General features: G+C 48.4%; 4 protein-coding genes across 8 annotated transcripts; 3 read left to right on the top strand and 1 right to left on the bottom strand.

Moving 5' to 3' along the window:
• The first annotated feature begins 731 nt into the window (after nt 1-731).
• On the top strand, nt 732-2,214 carry LOC131206439 (uncharacterized). The gene is made up of 3 exons (XM_058198986.1): nt 732-901; nt 1,335-1,518; nt 1,581-2,214. Exons 1-3 carry the CDS (start codon nt 760-762, stop codon nt 2,212-2,214), a joined length of 960 nt encoding a protein of 319 aa, XP_058054969.1. The 5' UTR covers nt 732-759.
• Nucleotides 2,215-5,019: 2,805 nt separating this feature from the next.
• Nucleotides 5,020-6,599, top strand: LOC131208138 (uncharacterized). The gene is made up of 4 exons (XM_058200790.1): nt 5,020-5,382; nt 5,638-6,166; nt 6,239-6,355; nt 6,429-6,599. Exons 1-4 carry the CDS (start codon nt 5,050-5,052, stop codon nt 6,512-6,514), a joined length of 1,065 nt encoding a protein of 354 aa, XP_058056773.1. The 5' UTR covers nt 5,020-5,049; the 3' UTR covers nt 6,515-6,599.
• A 17-nt stretch (nt 6,600-6,616) lies between these two features.
• LOC131208149 (NF-kappa-B inhibitor-interacting Ras-like protein) lies at nt 6,617-8,033 on the bottom strand. Of its 2 annotated transcripts, XM_058200809.1 has the most exons (4): nt 7,776-8,033; nt 7,462-7,698; nt 7,358-7,404; nt 6,617-7,264 (listed from the first exon to the last, which is right to left on the bottom strand). In XM_058200809.1, exons 1-4 carry the CDS (start codon nt 7,887-7,889, stop codon nt 7,057-7,059), a joined length of 606 nt encoding a protein of 201 aa, XP_058056792.1. In that variant the 5' UTR covers nt 7,890-8,033; the 3' UTR covers nt 6,617-7,056. The 2 variants fall into 2 exon arrangements, with proteins under 2 accessions (XP_058056792.1, XP_058056784.1); XM_058200801.1 differs by having other exon boundaries at nt 6,617-7,404.
• A 419-nt stretch (nt 8,034-8,452) lies between these two features.
• Nucleotides 8,453-16,740, top strand: LOC131206261 (eukaryotic translation initiation factor 5A). Of its 4 annotated transcripts, none has more exons than XM_058198747.1 (4): nt 8,453-8,524; nt 11,804-12,271; nt 12,354-12,552; nt 12,674-16,740. In XM_058198747.1, exons 2-4 carry the CDS (start codon nt 12,063-12,065, stop codon nt 12,746-12,748), a joined length of 483 nt encoding a protein of 160 aa, XP_058054730.1. In that variant the 5' UTR covers nt 8,453-8,524; nt 11,804-12,062; the 3' UTR covers nt 12,749-16,740. The 4 variants fall into 4 exon arrangements, with proteins under 4 accessions (XP_058054730.1, XP_058054731.1, XP_058054729.1 ...); XM_058198748.1 differs by having other exon boundaries at nt 8,518-8,561; XM_058198746.1 differs by lacking the exon at nt 8,453-8,524 and adding an exon at nt 8,537-8,585.
• Nucleotides 16,741-16,804: the final 64 nt, after the last annotated feature.

Raw genomic sequence — 16,804 nt, 5'->3', positions numbered from 1 at the left:
AGCCACACGATGAAGGATGCGACCGTTTTCACCGTTTCGTCAGACTATACCCGTGCCGCGGGTTGGGATAAATATCCAGAATGGGCGATGCACGAAGAGAGCAAACAAACAAAAACCCAATTAAACCCAGACACGAGTTATTAAACGAAACCGAGAGGCTAACCGGAGAGTTGGGACGACAAAGTCGGAGCAGGTGGTTCCTTTGCCAGCGAAGTGATGTGACGAAGAAAACGAATTAAAACTGAAAAGCAAAACATGAATAAAGATAGCGATTAAGTGATAAACCCAGGGACTCGTTTGATTTGGTTTTCTTTCCCGCGAGAGGGTGACATTTCAGGACCTCGAAGATATCTTAACGGTAGCAACTTCAACTTCTCATGTAAAGGATCTTGGGATCCAAACGTCCCGAAATGGATGCACACGCGCTAGCGTAGCTACTTATTACGCCATCCATGAGCACGGAATCGCAAATACCTCACGCGTCTTCTCAAGCCGACCGTGTATTATGTCATTTCTAAAACGTGTCCACCATCCAAATCGCCGGATACAAACAACATCTCGCGCCGTCCGATCGGATTTCTTCGGCCACAACATCGGTTGTTGTGCTTACGCACGATCGAGCATTGCGCCACCAACACAAGCGTCCAAATCCCAACCCCACCGAAAAGACTAAAATCCAAAATCTCGCGATCAGTCAGTTTCGGAACTCCATCCCGGCGGCATAGCTTCGTGGTGCGCGCCCCCCAATCGCAACGCAACATGGCCAAAGAGGAATCGAAGTATGGATTTAAAGATCGGGCAAAAGCCGAGGAGTCACTGGAGCTGCTGAAAAGTGAAGACTCCAAGTACCAGCTGCTGACGGTGCGCGGTTTAATCGGAAGGGCCAAGCGTGTACTAACGCGTAAGTATCTGGCTAATGCGATTCGCGAGGCCATGACGAGTGACGAGTGTCACGATGATGTCACGCACTTCTTGGAGACCACCACCACCGAGCGGTTTCTAATTCCAACGAGAGGGGCGTTCGGTGACATCGGATATTTATAACCGTGATGATCGCGATCTTTTCGGGTTTCTATTTTTCTAAGCCATGCGAGTGATAAAGTTGTTGTGGTTGTCGATCAACATTTGCAAGTAAACGGAAGTTATTTTTATCAACGCCACCGTACTTGTTGACCGCGTTTCATAATATTTCTTCCTATGACGGTGGCAATTACGCGGTCCACACAGAAGGGTCACTGCAAATTTGCAGAGATTGCTCTTTGTAGAAATCGGATTAGATATTTTACCCTCCCCATTTAACTTATGGTTTACCTTTTACCACCCATCCCGTGCAGTAACGAAGGCGGATGACAAAGTTTCCAACATAAAAGCGGCCATTGAAACGTTTGAAAAGTGGCTCGAGGAGAACACCACGTCCAGCAGCGCGAAAAATGCAAAACCGAAAGATTCGGAAGAAAAGGTGGAAACCGTGCCGGGATTGGGTTTCAAGGACAAGCAGGCCGCGGAGCAGACACTACGGTGCGTACGGAGCACAAAACGCCGGCAGCATGCAAACGGTTGATTCTCGTTTTACTCCACAGCATACTGAAGGATCGTGATCCGGACTACCAGAAGCTGGCCATCAAGGGTCTACTGGGCAGCGCCAAGCGAGTGCTGCCAGCGACCAAGAACCCGGACAAGCTCAACTCAATCAAGGAGGCCGTGGCTCTGTTTGAGCAATTTCTCGAACGATTCGACCGCGAAGAGCGGGGAAAACAGAACCTACCCTACCTCGCCGCTGACCTCGTCCGGTCACTTCCGAAACCGACCAAAAGCAACCCGTTGGCCGAAGAATTTCTGCACTGCTACGAGACGGTGGCCAAGGGCAACTACAAACACCTGCGGACGAAGGCTCCGGTGGGTTCGCGGGACGAAACCGATCCGCCGACCTGGGACATTGTTCGCAATCGGCAGCTGCGGGAGCTACTGAAACCGGAACCCAGTGTGAAGCTGTTCGATCCGGATGGCAAACCGACCGAGGTCCACCTGCAGCTCGTACAGTGGGCCTACAGCCCGCAGGTGGAAAAGCTGAAGAGTTACGCCAGCAGCCATCAACGCAAATCCAGTCCGAAAAGGGACCGGAAACGGGCCCGTTCAGCGTCCTCGACCGATAGTGACGAGGAACCAACAGTGAAAAGCGCAAAGGACGGAGCGAGAAGAAAGTCCAAAAAATGAGACCAATAAAACTCGTACGTGATAAACAATGCAATTGAATGATTCACATGAAATGGCACGTAAGACGACCAAATAATCCTTTACAAAACATCAATTATTTTCATCGTTCGATAAATGAGTCATAAGTACGTCAGGCACTGTTCCAACCTGTCCGCTTCGTATCCTTTCAGGACGTAGTTCACCTGAAGACCGAATAAAACCGTATCGATTGGCTTTCGCTGGTCTGGTGGTTGTTGCAATTTCTGATCGATACACAACTATGCAGCATATAATTATAGTAATTGAAAATATTTAATTCAACGCACAGCCAATTCTACAAGGGTATGCCCGTAGCCAACAGTAGACAAACTCCATTCAACGGCCTGCGGATTTAAATCAGAGAAAGGATGTCCAAGAAAAATCATTGAAAATTGTTTACCAAATCAAAACTGAGTTGATGAGGCTAAAGTTTGATTATTTTTAGAGTTAACACCGTTTTCTCTCTCTATCTCTTTATCTTTGGCCAATACGTCCACTGCGAAACTAACCTAACCCAAAACTACGGCCAGGAAGTTTGGACTAATCCCAACGACAATCCTTCGTCGAGACGATAACGAGCGACACATTCTCGCTTTATCAACCGCTTTTTAATCGAGACCCTTGGCTGAGTAGCTGCGTAAGTATCAATCGAGTGGATCGGCCAAAACAATGGTCTTCCTTGTTGGTGGCTCATTGCTGGGTGGTGGTGGATGTGTTCAATCGCTGATTAGCTTTTTAGTGACATGCCTTTTTACATGCCCCGAACCCATTAGCGCCGTGACATGTTCTTCCGCAAGTGATTCATCGGCACGGAATTAGATTGGAATTGGGAGTTGGAATTGCAAAGACAACCAGGGTCACCATTTAATCCTGATTTTGATTTGATGGTCACTTGTCTCGTGCTCGATCGAGCAAATTTTGATCCGTGGTTTCGCGGTGGTCCGTTTCCCAACTCAGTCCAAACACTGGACCTGTTATCTTATCAGCTGCAGCCGTTGGAGTTTGGCGCAGCGCGGGGCATGTGAAATGAACGGGGGAACGAATCCGTGGCCTTTTTGGGCAATGATATTTTTCTCAGTTTTCACTCTCAGGTCTCAGTTGAGACAACGTCGCGATGCAACATGTGTCGGGCTATAGCCGTGGTCCAGAACGACACTATCGGACGAACTTCCGATCTACCGTTCTCGTTTATTGGCCAAATTTTTGCAATTTACAACGACAGATCATTTCCGTGCGTGACTTTGGCCGACACGAAGCCCGCCATGTGGTGTCGATAATGTAGATCGCGATAAAAAGCAGCGACTCATAGAAGCACTCGTCGTGTGTATCAGTTTTTGTCCTACATTTCCCCAGCCTGTATCCAGCTATCAATAACTTTGCGCCATGGATGAATGTACCCGGTAACACTTTTGCTGACCACGGATTGTTCGTCAGTGCTGATTAGAACGTCGACCGGTGTGGTTGCTTTTAGCGCGCGGCCCCTGCGCAAGCTGTTCCGGAAGCACACACGTGACTGCTGGTTGACGGTTGATAAATCGATCCGATCGTCGGTGGTGCCGTTTTCGTCGAAATCTGTTCGTGATCGAAACTGTGATCCGCAAGATAAGTGTACGTTTGTTTTATGTACTGAAAAGTAGTATACATCCATATAATGTGAATCGCAGTGATTGGTTCGACAGTTTAGGCCATTCAAACGGCGGGTTGAATCTGACTGCCGACAGAATTGCTATCCAACCCGCCCGCGGTCGTGATATCGGCGTTCGAAGAAATAGCCGCGAAAAGGCCCCGCTCCTGAAGTATCTTGTCCACCTGCACCATCCTTAATCGAGAATCAATATTGACGCGCGCTGGTGCAATCGCATTCGTTGACGCGAACGCAATTAGGCATTGTGGGAACTGAACAAATATCAATGAGTCGCGAATGCTATTGATTGTGCAGTGGACACTGAAGCAAATGTTCTTAAAACGCTGTCGTACGTCGGTCGTCTTTATTGCTTGGCCCCTATCCCAAGGACTTGTTTGACGAGAGATTGCTAGACTAACAGTCGGCGCAACAAATCAAACAGCAAATTAGCGATTAGAACGGTTTGCTTCCAATTTCTTCGCTTTGTGGCCATAGTGAATGCCATTGAGAACCAAATAGGATGGCTAACATTTGTGAGGATTTAAATTTAACAAACGCTAGTAATGCGATTAAGCTGCACCCAGACGCTCAGTGCTTTAGGTGGTTACTAGCCGTGTTTTCGAAGCCAAGCTGTAGATTTTCTTATAGCCTAATATCTAATCTTATCGACAATGTCAACCATTAAATCACGCACGTAGGGTATATTCAATCATTTCTCTTCTATTTCTTGTATCGTTGAAGTTGCGCGTTTAGAGAGATGACTAAACGCCATGAAACTCGTCCCTCTAGCCCGACCTGTAATCAATGAACCAGATAACAGGTGTTAAAGATGTTCTCATCGCCCAGTGATGTTAGTTGTTACGATGTGTACGCCCATGCACCCGGTATCACCGGTGTGTAATAATCTTTATCATGGAAGATAACGATAAACGATGAAGGATTTGTATCGCGGTGTGTGACCCTTACCACGAAATATTCACGAAAACTGATAAAACCGTACCGAAACTGAAACCTGCCACTTTTGGGGTGCCGCCGGGGCTTATTCATACGGGGATCGTGTTACGGGACTCGTGACGAATAAAAGCTCTTGAGATGATGATGATCAAAGCCATCAACTCGATCATTAATCGTGCCTGTTTGCGTCCTTTTTCTCACAGGATCGATCGTCGTAAAAGCAGTAGTACCTATTCGCAATGGTACAGAACGATCCGTTACTGGTGGAGTATCAGGGCGATTGGTACGATCTGTCGGCGTTTGCTCACAAGCATCCCGGTGGCAAGAACTCTCTCGCTGGGCTACACGACAGAAACATGGAGGAACGGTTTGCGCGTGCCCCCGGACATTCACAGGCGGCCAAATATCTGATGAAGGAGTACAAGATCAAACCAGTAGATTCCGCGCGGCACGCGAAACAGAACGGTTCGAATGGTCTCCGGAATGGTATCCACTCTCGCAACGGACTACACGACAGCGGAACGCGAACGGGTGCGGACGACGTTACACACCTCACGGACGACAGTATGGAGGTACGCGGGGGGGCCACGGGGTAGAACAACTGTACTTCCTTATCGTTACAACCAATCGCCGCGACATTGCGACATCGCTATCATCGGCCCAGTTATCAGAGCCGTGAACGGGGGGTAACGGACGATGTTTCGGACCACTTCTCAGTACTGTTATCTGCTAAGCTTTGCGCGCGAAATGCGTGTCTGTCGTGCTTCTGGGGCTTATGTAATCGCGACTCTGTAATCTAATCACGCCTGTAATCCCTCCTCCGGCAGCACTTGGTGGATTGGAGAAAGCCGATGCTCTTTCAAATACACAAAATGGGACCCCAATACGCCGAATGGGTGAACAAACCGGTCGATCGGGAGCTCAGGCTGTTGGGACCGTCCTGGTTGGAAAACATGACAAAAACTCCATGGTGGATCGTCCCCGCCTTCTGGATACCGGCCATCGGGTACATCATACACATCGGCAGCCAAGATCTGGCCACCGAACGGCGCTTTAGTGAAGCGACACAATCTTTTCGCACGGTTGAACTGTACCTACACCTAGTGATCGGCAGCATCGTCTGGACGTTGCTCGAGTACTCGCTGCATCGCTGGGTGTTCCATCTGGATCCGAAGTACAATCGGTACCTGCAAACGTTCCACTTTCTTATCCACGGCCAGCACCACAAGGTTCCGTTCGATCCATACCGTCTAGTGTTTCCCGTACCGCCGGCGATCCTGCTCACCACCATCTTCTATCAGCCACTGTACTACCTGTTTCCGTTCCCCAGAATTACACTCGCCGGCGGTTTAATAGGTACGATAAGGGTTCGACAGATGTCTCTCCGTTAAGGCTGCTTCTTCAAAGGGAGTTTACTTATTTTTGAAGGTTACCTTACTTATGACATGATCCACTACTACCTCCACTATGGAAGTCCCTCCGGAGGCCACCTGTATCACATGAAGCGTTATCATTACTCGCACCATTTCGTTCATCACGATCTCGGTAAGTGGTGCCTACAGTATCTCTCGCTATCGAGAGACCGTTTGCTCAACTGTAACTTAATTCATCGCCACAGGGTACGGCATTAGCAGCGACGTATGGGATAAACTGTTCGGAACGCGCATCGTGCTGGCGAAGCTGAAATATCTTCTCAAATGGTGATCACAAATATGGAGAGGCAAATGGAACCCTAATATTGTCCGTGGGCTGTAAGACTTTGTTACGAATAAAACTAACAACACGTGTACACGTGGTGGCGCTTTTCTTTACACACCTTTATATAGAATCAGACTGAGCTCGCTCAGGAAAATTGCAGTTTAAGTGCTACGAACGAAGGGTTGTCACAGACAAGAACTAAAGTACGTTGCCACTAAAGAGGCTGAGCCGTTTCGTTGGGGTAAAACAATAAAAATAAACAATTAAGCACAATGCATTGCACCCGCGGGTTGGGTATACCATCGCTACCGAATACTGTCTCTAAGATACGTTAAATACTATGAGGAAAAGCTCACAAATGCTGGATAGTGTGCCAGAGGCCAGTGAGAACACCTCCCATTGCGCTACCACACACAAACGCTCTGCATCGCGTTCGGGATTCTTCTTGGTTGGTTGTTTTTTGGTTTCACTTTGCTCAACAGCCGACCAGGCCAGACCGGTAACGGAGCTGGCTCCGGCCCGCTGCATGCTTAAGATGCTGTGCTGCACTAGCTGTTGTCCACCTTGGAGGCTTTCTGGGTCAGCTGCCGGAAAGAACTCTTGGTCTGGGTGGGATACAAGCGGATGGCGAGCTGAACAAACGGTTCGTAAAGGGAGGCCCGCTCCATTGCGTTGACCATGAAGTGCTTGATGCGTTCGCGAGCGCACCAGTTGTTGGCCCGGTTGAGGTTAGATTCGGTAAGATCGGTTTGGTTGCTAATTTGGTGGCTACCGTTGCTGTGAGGATTCCCGTTGGACGCTGCCCCGAAACCACCGGGGGAACTACTGCTCGGAGATGTACCGGCCGACCGTGGCTGGCGCCGAACGTGCATGTTTGCTATCACAATAATAATCATCTGCAAGTGGAACGGTGATAAAGTGGCGGACAAACAGGCGAAGGCCGTGTGCCATACCTCTTTCTTTTCCTTGTACTTATCGATATCACTTTTGATCCCGGCCAGCATGTCCAGGCTGGCGCAATCGCTCGGATCATAGACCAGTATGAAGGCGTCCGGATAAAGCAGATAGTGTCGCGGAAGTTGCACATTGCCCTGCAGTCCCGCAGTGTCGTAGATGCGCAGCATGTCTCGGCTCCCCTTTCCGGTGTCGATACTAGCCACGTACGTGTCCTCAATCGTGCTGTGCAGTTCCTGTTTAAACGATATTAACGGTAATCGGTGAGCAGGCGCCACTTTCTCATCGTGCGCTAATCAGGCCAATAACGCACCGAACCGATGGAAATGTTGCCGTAGATGAGTTGTTCCAGAATTGCCGTTTTGCCGATTCCTTTTGCACCGCATATTACCACCTTGCTCACTTTACTGATTTTCGACGTAAGCATCTTCTCGCGGCGGCTGCTGCTGGCGAGTGGCGAGGAAGGAAAACTTCAACAGCAGCAAATTGGTTTCTGTGGGGTCTAATTACACTCTCATAGTGTCAGAGAGGACGTTTCCGGTTCGCAAAGGGTTCACAAAGCGAAAAGGTATCTAATGAGATCGTGAGAATCGCTGCACAAACAACGGTTGTTTACGGTCCAGCGAGAGGGCGATGACATCAGCTGTCAGCCAATTTTCACCATTCTGTCATCCGTATTCACCACGACTTCACCATCATGTAACGGTTTCGATATGCGGTTTTCGGTCTACTCGAATTTCGAGAATCTATCGGGGGGAGGCAGAAAATCTTTATTGACGCCTTGTTTATTGAATTGATTATTTGAAAACTTTTGGTTGGTTTGCACTTCACGTTTATTCTTGCTCAAAGCGGTTTGGCGGCTCGTTTTCCAATGTCGACCGCACACCGGAAATGAAGCAAAACGCAAGTTTCGGTCGAAAAACGCACATTTGCCGATGTCACTGTCAGACGCTCGACGGGCGAAGCGAATCGCGCCGTCTCGCTCGCGCATCACGATGTGTTTCCGCAACTAAACGCCATAGTTGCGATCTTCTTTTGTCCGTGACCATTTTGATCACACATGTGAGTAGCGACATTCTGCCGGAGTGCGTACGGGAAAGTGTGTAAAATCTGTTCCAAATCGGTAATTGGCCACACGATATGGCACTGTTTGTGGTGTGGAATGCGCTGCGGTCGAATGTGGGTGCGTTCGGCGGCTGGATTCGCAGAAAATCTGGTGTTCAAAATTTTCGCTCCCAAACCGAGAGCGCCTCCGGTGCGGGAACCGTGCCCAGCAACGCAACCGGGAAGCGGCCCCAGAAGTGGCGTGTGGCGACAGCAACCTACGGGACTGTGGTGATGATGATGATGACGATAGATGATGGGTGATGACGAAGTTCAATCCTGGCTAGTAACTGGACCCTCCCCTCGCCCGTGTTCCCGGCCCGGCGTCCGTGCAGTTGTGTTCATGCTGAAGATGAGTGCATATTTGGTCGGGGTCCCCCTTTTTTCTGTCTCGCTCCCACGGGTCACCAGTGTTAAGCGATATCAACATGCCAGTGTTCTTCACACACGATTTCTCTCCTCGGGTGCGGAGGAACATGGGATTTGCTCGCCGTCTTGGCCCGCAAAAGGCTCCCCAGCCCGGACAAACACCGTAGCGGCAACGAATCAATGAATCGGTGGCGTCAGCGATGACCCTTACTGATCGTGCCCGATGCATTTTCACCCCTTTTTGGTGGGGTGGGGTGAAAGGTTACTGCAGTGCAGTGGAACGTTTAGTTTGGTTCCTTATCAAACTCACTTCGGAATATATTTTGCCCACCCGGCAACCGATGGTTGTTGCATTTGGCCAGCCTTGTTTCGCCTCTCTATCCGGCCACTGTTGCCGTCCCGTGGGTTTTGAGGCTTGACAGGCACAAGCACACACATGAAGCAGTGTCGGGAAAGAGCGAGAGCGAGCGAACTCAAACGGAGCAATAGAAGTCTAATTGAAAAACGTACGCATATATGTGTGGACGTGCAAATGTCAGCAGTGACAGAGGGCAAGAATCCGATTGGAAAGCGTCGTGAGCACACAGAGAATATCGCCTTGGACGAGCACGGCATTTTCAGGTATTACGATCGATTTTCTGTTGCTACACAAATTGCATCCATCAGGCTGCTTGGACCAGTCCTGTGTGTGACTTCGAACCCCGGCTGCCGTCGGGACGGCGCAGCGAGAGTGAGTCAGCAAGTGTAGTGCAAATTTTGTCATAAGAAATGCGGATCCTTTTGGAATCGCCCAAGAAGGTCCCCGGCGGCGAACGGTTTCACGTGTGAGAAGACCGTGAGTGTGAATCGGAGACACGTTTCGTGTGTTAATTTGTAGATTTTCACTTTTCCGTCTTAGCGCTTCGGACAACCTATGCGGCTCGAGGCAACGGACAAAAAGGATGCAATTTGTGCTCTTCTCATGGTCCACTTTTTTGTGCAGCAAGGATCGCTGCACTTCCTCGGGTGGGCAGCGGAATTCCTCGCCAACCCGGAGCGAGTGTCAACAGTTGACGTGGCTACCGCTCCGCATGTTGCAGTGTGGAGCCGGCCGGAACGCCGCGAACGGTTATGGTGTTGGTGGTGGCGTACGCTTACACGTTGATGGAAGTCATCCCAACCCCACAATGACTTCGAAATGGAAACAGTAAAACGAAGCCGTGCACGAGACAGGCTTTTTTGGGTTTCCGATGAAGGAATTCCCTTAAATGTAGGACTATTTTTGGGCATCTTAAACGTGCTCTCGCCTTTTTTCATTGATTGCTTCGGATCCATTCTCTCTCTCCCTCTTTTTCTCCTCGCTGCTTATGTTCGTTCCTGCTCTGCCTCGCTGCGCGACCATCCGTCTCGCTCTTTCCTTCGGTAGGGCGTTAGTTGGTGATTTTCGGGTTGGTGGTTTTTCGTCGCAAAGTGCGTAGCTGCTACGGATCCTGTGTGGGTCCACATGATTTCTGTCTCCCCATCTGTCAGCTTACCGGCACCGGTGCGATTGTGTGTGCAGCAATAGAACCAAACGGGAAACACTGAAAACGCCACCAAAGGTCCAGTGTGACAATAGAGACAATGAACTAAACTTTGCTACGTTTAAAATGCTGACCTGGCTACAAAGCCAACCAGATTTGGGGGGTACCCTGTTAGTGCACTTCTAGTGGGTTTCTTGCACGTGTCTTTCAGCAATTGGCCAGCAAACAGAAGTGCCTTTGCTGCCCCTTTTGATGCATTTCTACCCACAGGGCATGAAATGGGTTCTCGGCGGTGTTCAGTTGAAAATAGAAAATCTTTCTTTTTACTTTCATCGCCATCTAAGACCAAATAATCGTTACTTGTTGCCCGTCGCCGAAGGAAAAAGTTATCGCTGAATCACGGGCTCTATTTTTAGGGTATATGTTGCGGATGTTTCTTCCGTCGACTTTTCGATCATTCCCGATCGATTCGACCGGCGGCACCCAGCACATGGTGGAATCAAAATCATTAAACATATGTAATTCGAATGAAAATAATTTCTCTCTCACCGAGACAGAAAACGTTCCAACGTGGAATCGGTTGAAACGCTCCGGGGTGAATGCTGACGGTGGTGTATCGGGTTGGGCTTCCGATAAGACATCGGGCCCCCAATCGCACTATGCTCGTCTTCGGACAATTGCCTACTGATAACGATGGGTGTTTACGTATTGCGGAATGGTAGCGAAAAATGGCACCGTCGCACCATGTGCTCCGAAAACGGATCGTTTTTCCTATAGCCCGGTTAGTTACGCAGCCTCCCGGATCTTTTATTTCTACACGCATAGTACCTAATTAAGTGCCAACGGTGTGCAATAAAGCGATTCGTATCGATGGCAGTTTAGCGCACTCGACAGATCGGAAAGAACACAGATGGGAGTGCCACCGATTCTGAGTTGATGTGCACATAGGCCACGGGGTTTGCAGGGATGGCAGAGAGCATATTGTTAGAGTTAGATTTTCGCCAATGTGTCTTTGCCCTTGAAATGGAAGCGATATGGAGATTGAAAATTTGCAACGGATTATTGATTTCCTAAGGTTGCCGGATGTGTGTGCGTTATGATGGGGAACCATCGCGCTGCGCCAAGGATTAAAGCCGTAATATCGGTAAACGCGCGATGCAGTACCGTTTGGGGTGTTGCACCGAGACTGTGAGAACGTTTGCTGTCCCGCAGTCATAGCTTTAGGGCGAGCCGAAACACCGAGTCCCAGAAACTCCACAACCTCGCACAGTGCCGGAGTGTGTACAGCGACCGATTTGTGACCGCACCGCATTATTAGTAAAATCTATTTCGCTGATCCCTCTCTCACCTTTGTCCCTCATTGCAGCATAAGCAAGATCTAACGAAGATCCATCAGATAACTATTGCATATACAACAGCACTGTTTGTATAGCAGCATCATCTGGAGGACCGCAGGATCTGTGCATACTGACGTGTGGTTGTATTACCGGCATTTTCGGAGCATTTTTGGGATCGTCGCCAAGTGCGATCTAGCATACATACCGACGAACGGGGAAAAACACCGGAGGTGCTAGCGTTTTCTGTTGTTTCACGCATCCGCTGCTAAAACCCACGAAAAGTCCAAAATGGCAGAAATGGAGGATACCCACTTCGAGGCCGCCGACTCCGGCGCATCCCAAACCTTCCCGATGCAGTGCTCGGCTCTGCGTAAAAATGGTCACGTTATGCTGAAGGGACGTCCCTGCAAGATCGTTGAAATGTCTACCTCCAAGACCGGCAAACACGGACATGCCAAAGTTCACATGGTTGGCATCGACATCTTCACTGGCAAAAAGTAAGGCGTGCTGATCCCGCTACGCGCCTACCGTTTTGAATCGCTTTCCACCTAATGTCTGTTCTGCGTTTCTTCCGGACAGGTACGAAGATATTTGCCCTTCGACCCACAACATGGACGTCCCCAATGTCAAGCGCGAAGACTACCAACTGACTGACATTGACGACGGATTCTTAGTGCTAATGAGTGACAACGGTGACCTGCGTGAAGATCTGAAGATCCCCGATGGCGACTTGGGTACCCAGTTGCGCTCAGAGTTCGATTCCGGCAAGGAGATAGTCGTACGTATTCGCAATCCTCTCATGACCAACCGGACCGAGTGTGGAAGATAGCGGAACCGATCGAGATAAACGTTGTTAACACTTTTTTTGTCTTTCTCTCCACCAATCCGATTCCCCCCAGTGTACCGTACTGAAATCTTGTGGCGAAGAGACTGTTATTGCCATCAAAAACAACACTGCAGCTGATAAAAACTAATACTTTGCCCGTTGCCCTACCAATATTCACACAAGCGAGCAGCAGCGAGAACAGGAGGAACGGCGCAGGAGATAGAGAGCCAGAGCAAAAAGATCCATAGAATTGAAATTATCAGCAGAAAGCAAACATTCACCAAACACACAAACACACACACTCCCAGAGCACTACTTCCGTTCCTGTGGTCAACAGCAGCAGGATCTAGCATCAGCATCAGCAACAGCAGCGGCAGAACCAAGATCACCGTCTCCACCATCAGCGGCAGCAGCAGCAGCAGCAGAAGTCGCTGAAAGTACTACACCCCCGGAGGCATGAGAAATGAAAATAAACGTGAAAACAAGCGAAATGCGGTAGCAATAACTAATGCTACTACTACTACTACTCTACTACCAGAAGGAACGCACCATTGTTAAAAGAAGACTAATAATACCATCTTTGGAGAAAGTGATCCGTACTTGTTTCGTTTCAACTTTGGACGTGCTATCAAAGAAAATGGACAACCGGGGAAGAAGCGAGATTTCAAACTCTCCCCCGATGAGCGCGCGGCACCAAGATTCTCAGCGCGCGCCTTACGTGGCGGGTGATCGATGATGATGATGATGCGAAAGCGGAACGCGGACGATACCATTATTGCATTTTTTGTTTGTTTTGTTTTGTTCCTACATTTCTAACAAACGGTGGAAACAGCAAACAGCGCCTGGAAGGCGGAGAAGAACGGAAAGGGTCATCCGAATCCGGAAGGAACTCATGTTAGTAACACGAGCGATCAAGTGGTGCGTGTGCGGAGCGGTTTTCGTTAGGTTCTGCCTTGCCTGATAGTTGTACGGGGCGAAGAGAATACCATGCACAATTATAGATAACACGCAGCTGGGCGATGACTGTTTTGCTTACATTACTCGTAAGCAGATCCCCAGACGATCGCCGCCGGCGCCTTCGTCGTCATTCGTTAGATTTGGAAGAGACAAAAGAAGACAGGTGAGCAGCCAGGAAGCGAGAGCAAGAGTTGTCGGAGCAGAGCGGAACCGTGTGTAGGTGTAGAAAAGCGAACGGAAGCGAGAGTAGCAATAGTAAAACAGATTAATTCATAACAAACGAGAACTTTTCGAGACAATGATAAGAGTTTTGTGTTCGTTTTCTTATGGTTTTGTTTTTGCCTATTTTTTGCCTAAGAATAAATGCGCCTCCAACCCGCCAACATCGTACTATACTCTAAAAACACAATGTTAAGCAAAAGAAGAAACAAATCAATGGCTACACACAATCAAGCGTTAAGTGAAACAAACCCCCCCGGGGCTGGCCGGCCGGCCGGTCGACGGTGCTCATCTTTAAACTGTGGCCCCAGAGAGTAGCACGAGATGTGCACGCATGGTTGGCGACAGCCATGGGAACAGGCCAAGCGGAGCGAATGATCTCCTCAAAACGGAACACGATCAGCAGTAGGAGTTAGTGGCAGCGGGCGGTTGAAGATGAGGCAGCCACCGGAAAGCCGACACACCCACAATCATTGACACCACATCCAGAGCAAACCAATAGCGAAAGACGGCGCAAAATTCATACGGGGCGCGAGCGATGTACGTCCCGGCGTTACTCCAAATTGTTACTGCATAACGCGCAGAATAAAAAACGGTATAAAATAAACAGAAAACTGAGTAAAAATAAGACGCATGAGAGTATGGCAACTGGAACCGCCCGGGAACGTGCCCGCCGGTAATCGATCAGGCCGGTAGAGAAAGGATATGGCCGAATGGTGGAGCCGAACGAACAAGTGGTGAAAGCAATCAAACGCGCTTCAGTGCAAGGGGAAAGAACGTGTTTAATCCGACATTCAAAAAGTGTGTGTTTGTTGGGCGGTGGGGGAGAGCGTTAGGAGGAGTCCAAGGCGTTGGCATCACGATGGCCGATTTAGACTAGATCATACGATCGGCCTCAAGCAAACACTGAAACAACATACAATAAGACGTTGATCGTTAGGTAGAAAGATTATGTGGGGCAACAGTTTTACGTGGTGTCAACGGTGTCGGTCGGTAGGAGACAGGGAGATAACCACACAAGATTCTCCGGCGTTGGAAAAGGGAAAAATGGAATAAAAAAAACGGAAAAACATCAGTCACCAAAACAATTCGGCTTTCTTTCTTCCATTCGCTCGCGAGAAAAATCAATGTGCGCGAAGAAACAATGAGGCATCCCCTCAGCGCTACGCCTTTTTTGAGTCCTCACACTCGGTTAGTCCTCGTTTATCCGGTCCTTATCTTATCAACGCGGAAGCAATATTTTTTAATAAATGTTAAATCCCTGGGGACAGCAAAGCGCAACATAACGAAGCTTAACACCGCTGTTCGGTCTCAGTTTTTCGCTCTGACCTTTTAGTTTCTACTTTGTGTCGAAAGAAATCATCCACACGCGGCGCAATGCAGCAACGCTTTATGGTTGGCTGCGCCACGTGCGTTCAAAACACGTGTGCGCTGCGTAGAAAGGCTCGGACGGATATGGGAGCAAGCGCGCTGAGAGAGATACAAAAGGAATCTTACGGAGGACACAAGAATTTGATTACAAATATATAGTAACACACTAAAAAACGGTGCGTGTACGACTTATAGAGAGGGGAAACAAAGATTATTAAAGGCATGCATGAAAAAAAATACTAGGATAAAATATAATAAAATGGAACAAGAAGTAACAAGTTTGTGTGGACGAATGCGTGCCAGCAACAGGGACGAGAGCGTACCGTGGTGGCCAGTTTACGGACAAGGGCATCTGTGCAGCTGACATACCGAACGCCGAAAGAATGATAGATAGTACGCGCTATGGAGAATAGCGAGGATTAGGAAACAATATTATGCGCCTACGGTGGCCGCGAAACGAGCAAGAACAATATATTCAACCACATGCCACGTATCGGGAAGGGTGAGCTGCTTTCTGCAGCCCCGACAAGCCGGAACTACTAGGTCGTTAGCTTTTTTACGTTGTCTTTTTGCATGATCGGTCACACGGCCAAGGTTTCCATTGTTGCCATCAACGTGAACCTCACAGGGAGATTTTATATTAAACAAGAGCATTGGTTACGGAGTTTGGTTGGTAAACGTTTCGGATTGGAGCGTAAGTAATTTGAATTTCTGAATTGACAGATATTCTGATGTTTTGAATTCATGGGTTACTTTGATTTTGTGGATTGTCTCATTTTTGCTGGAATGTTGCAAACGAAAGGGCCAAAAAAGTAAACTTTAAACACATGTTATGCGAAAATGTTATTTCTTTTCACGTTTTATATTGATTTCGTAAATGGTTCTAAGATCTGTTTCGAAACTGTTAGCTAATAGATATGGCAAAAAAACAGACATACACATCCCGGCAATGGAAACTTAAAGCAAAGCGGAACACTGAAAAGGGCAAAACAATAAATACATTTGCGAACACATAGTGCAGCAAACAAGGCTACAACACAAAACCACAAACCCCACAACTAATGGTTAAACTGAAACGCGTATTCGTCAAACCCCTAATCATCCCAGGCAAACAGTTATCGAAAGCAAGGAGCAAAATAAATTTGTAAAAGATTTAAAACTATTAAACTAGCCAAAAACTAATTGGAACAATAGCGGAGCGTTTAGCATCTCCAACGTAAGCCAACAAAACTATCGATTGAAGGAGGCAGCAATGGGCGCGGGCAAATCCGTGGACCGGTGGGTAAAACAATGGGCCCGTGGAAACAGGAAATCAAAAGCTGAGTAACACCACAAATCGTTGACTTCGTGTAAGAAGCTACTCACTGGAACTGGGCAGAAAGGAACGAACGAAAACTAACGAAAGAGAGCAAAGCAAACGCACGTGACCCGGCCAAACAATCTCAGTGGAAAGCATGGAAACAATCGTTAAAGAGAAGTGAGTGAACCGCCTAAAGCGGGGACAGTTTCGGGATGGACAACTGAGGATCTACTAAGGTTGGCGTTCAAAACAGAACGAGAACACAAACGAAAACCCCGGAGTATGTATAAAAGATGCAAAAAACAAAAATAAACCAAACTGCTCTCGAAAAAACCATCTACCAGCCGAGTTCTTTAT

The sequence above is a fragment of the Anopheles bellator genome, chromosome 1 (genome assembly GCF_943735745.2).
Source record: "Anopheles bellator chromosome 1, idAnoBellAS_SP24_06.2, whole genome shotgun sequence".
In the NCBI taxonomy this organism is placed as follows: Eukaryota; Metazoa; Arthropoda; class Insecta; order Diptera; family Culicidae; genus Anopheles; species Anopheles bellator.
The sequence above is the reverse complement of the archived record's forward strand: the minus strand, read 5'-3'. Positions and strand labels throughout refer to the sequence as shown.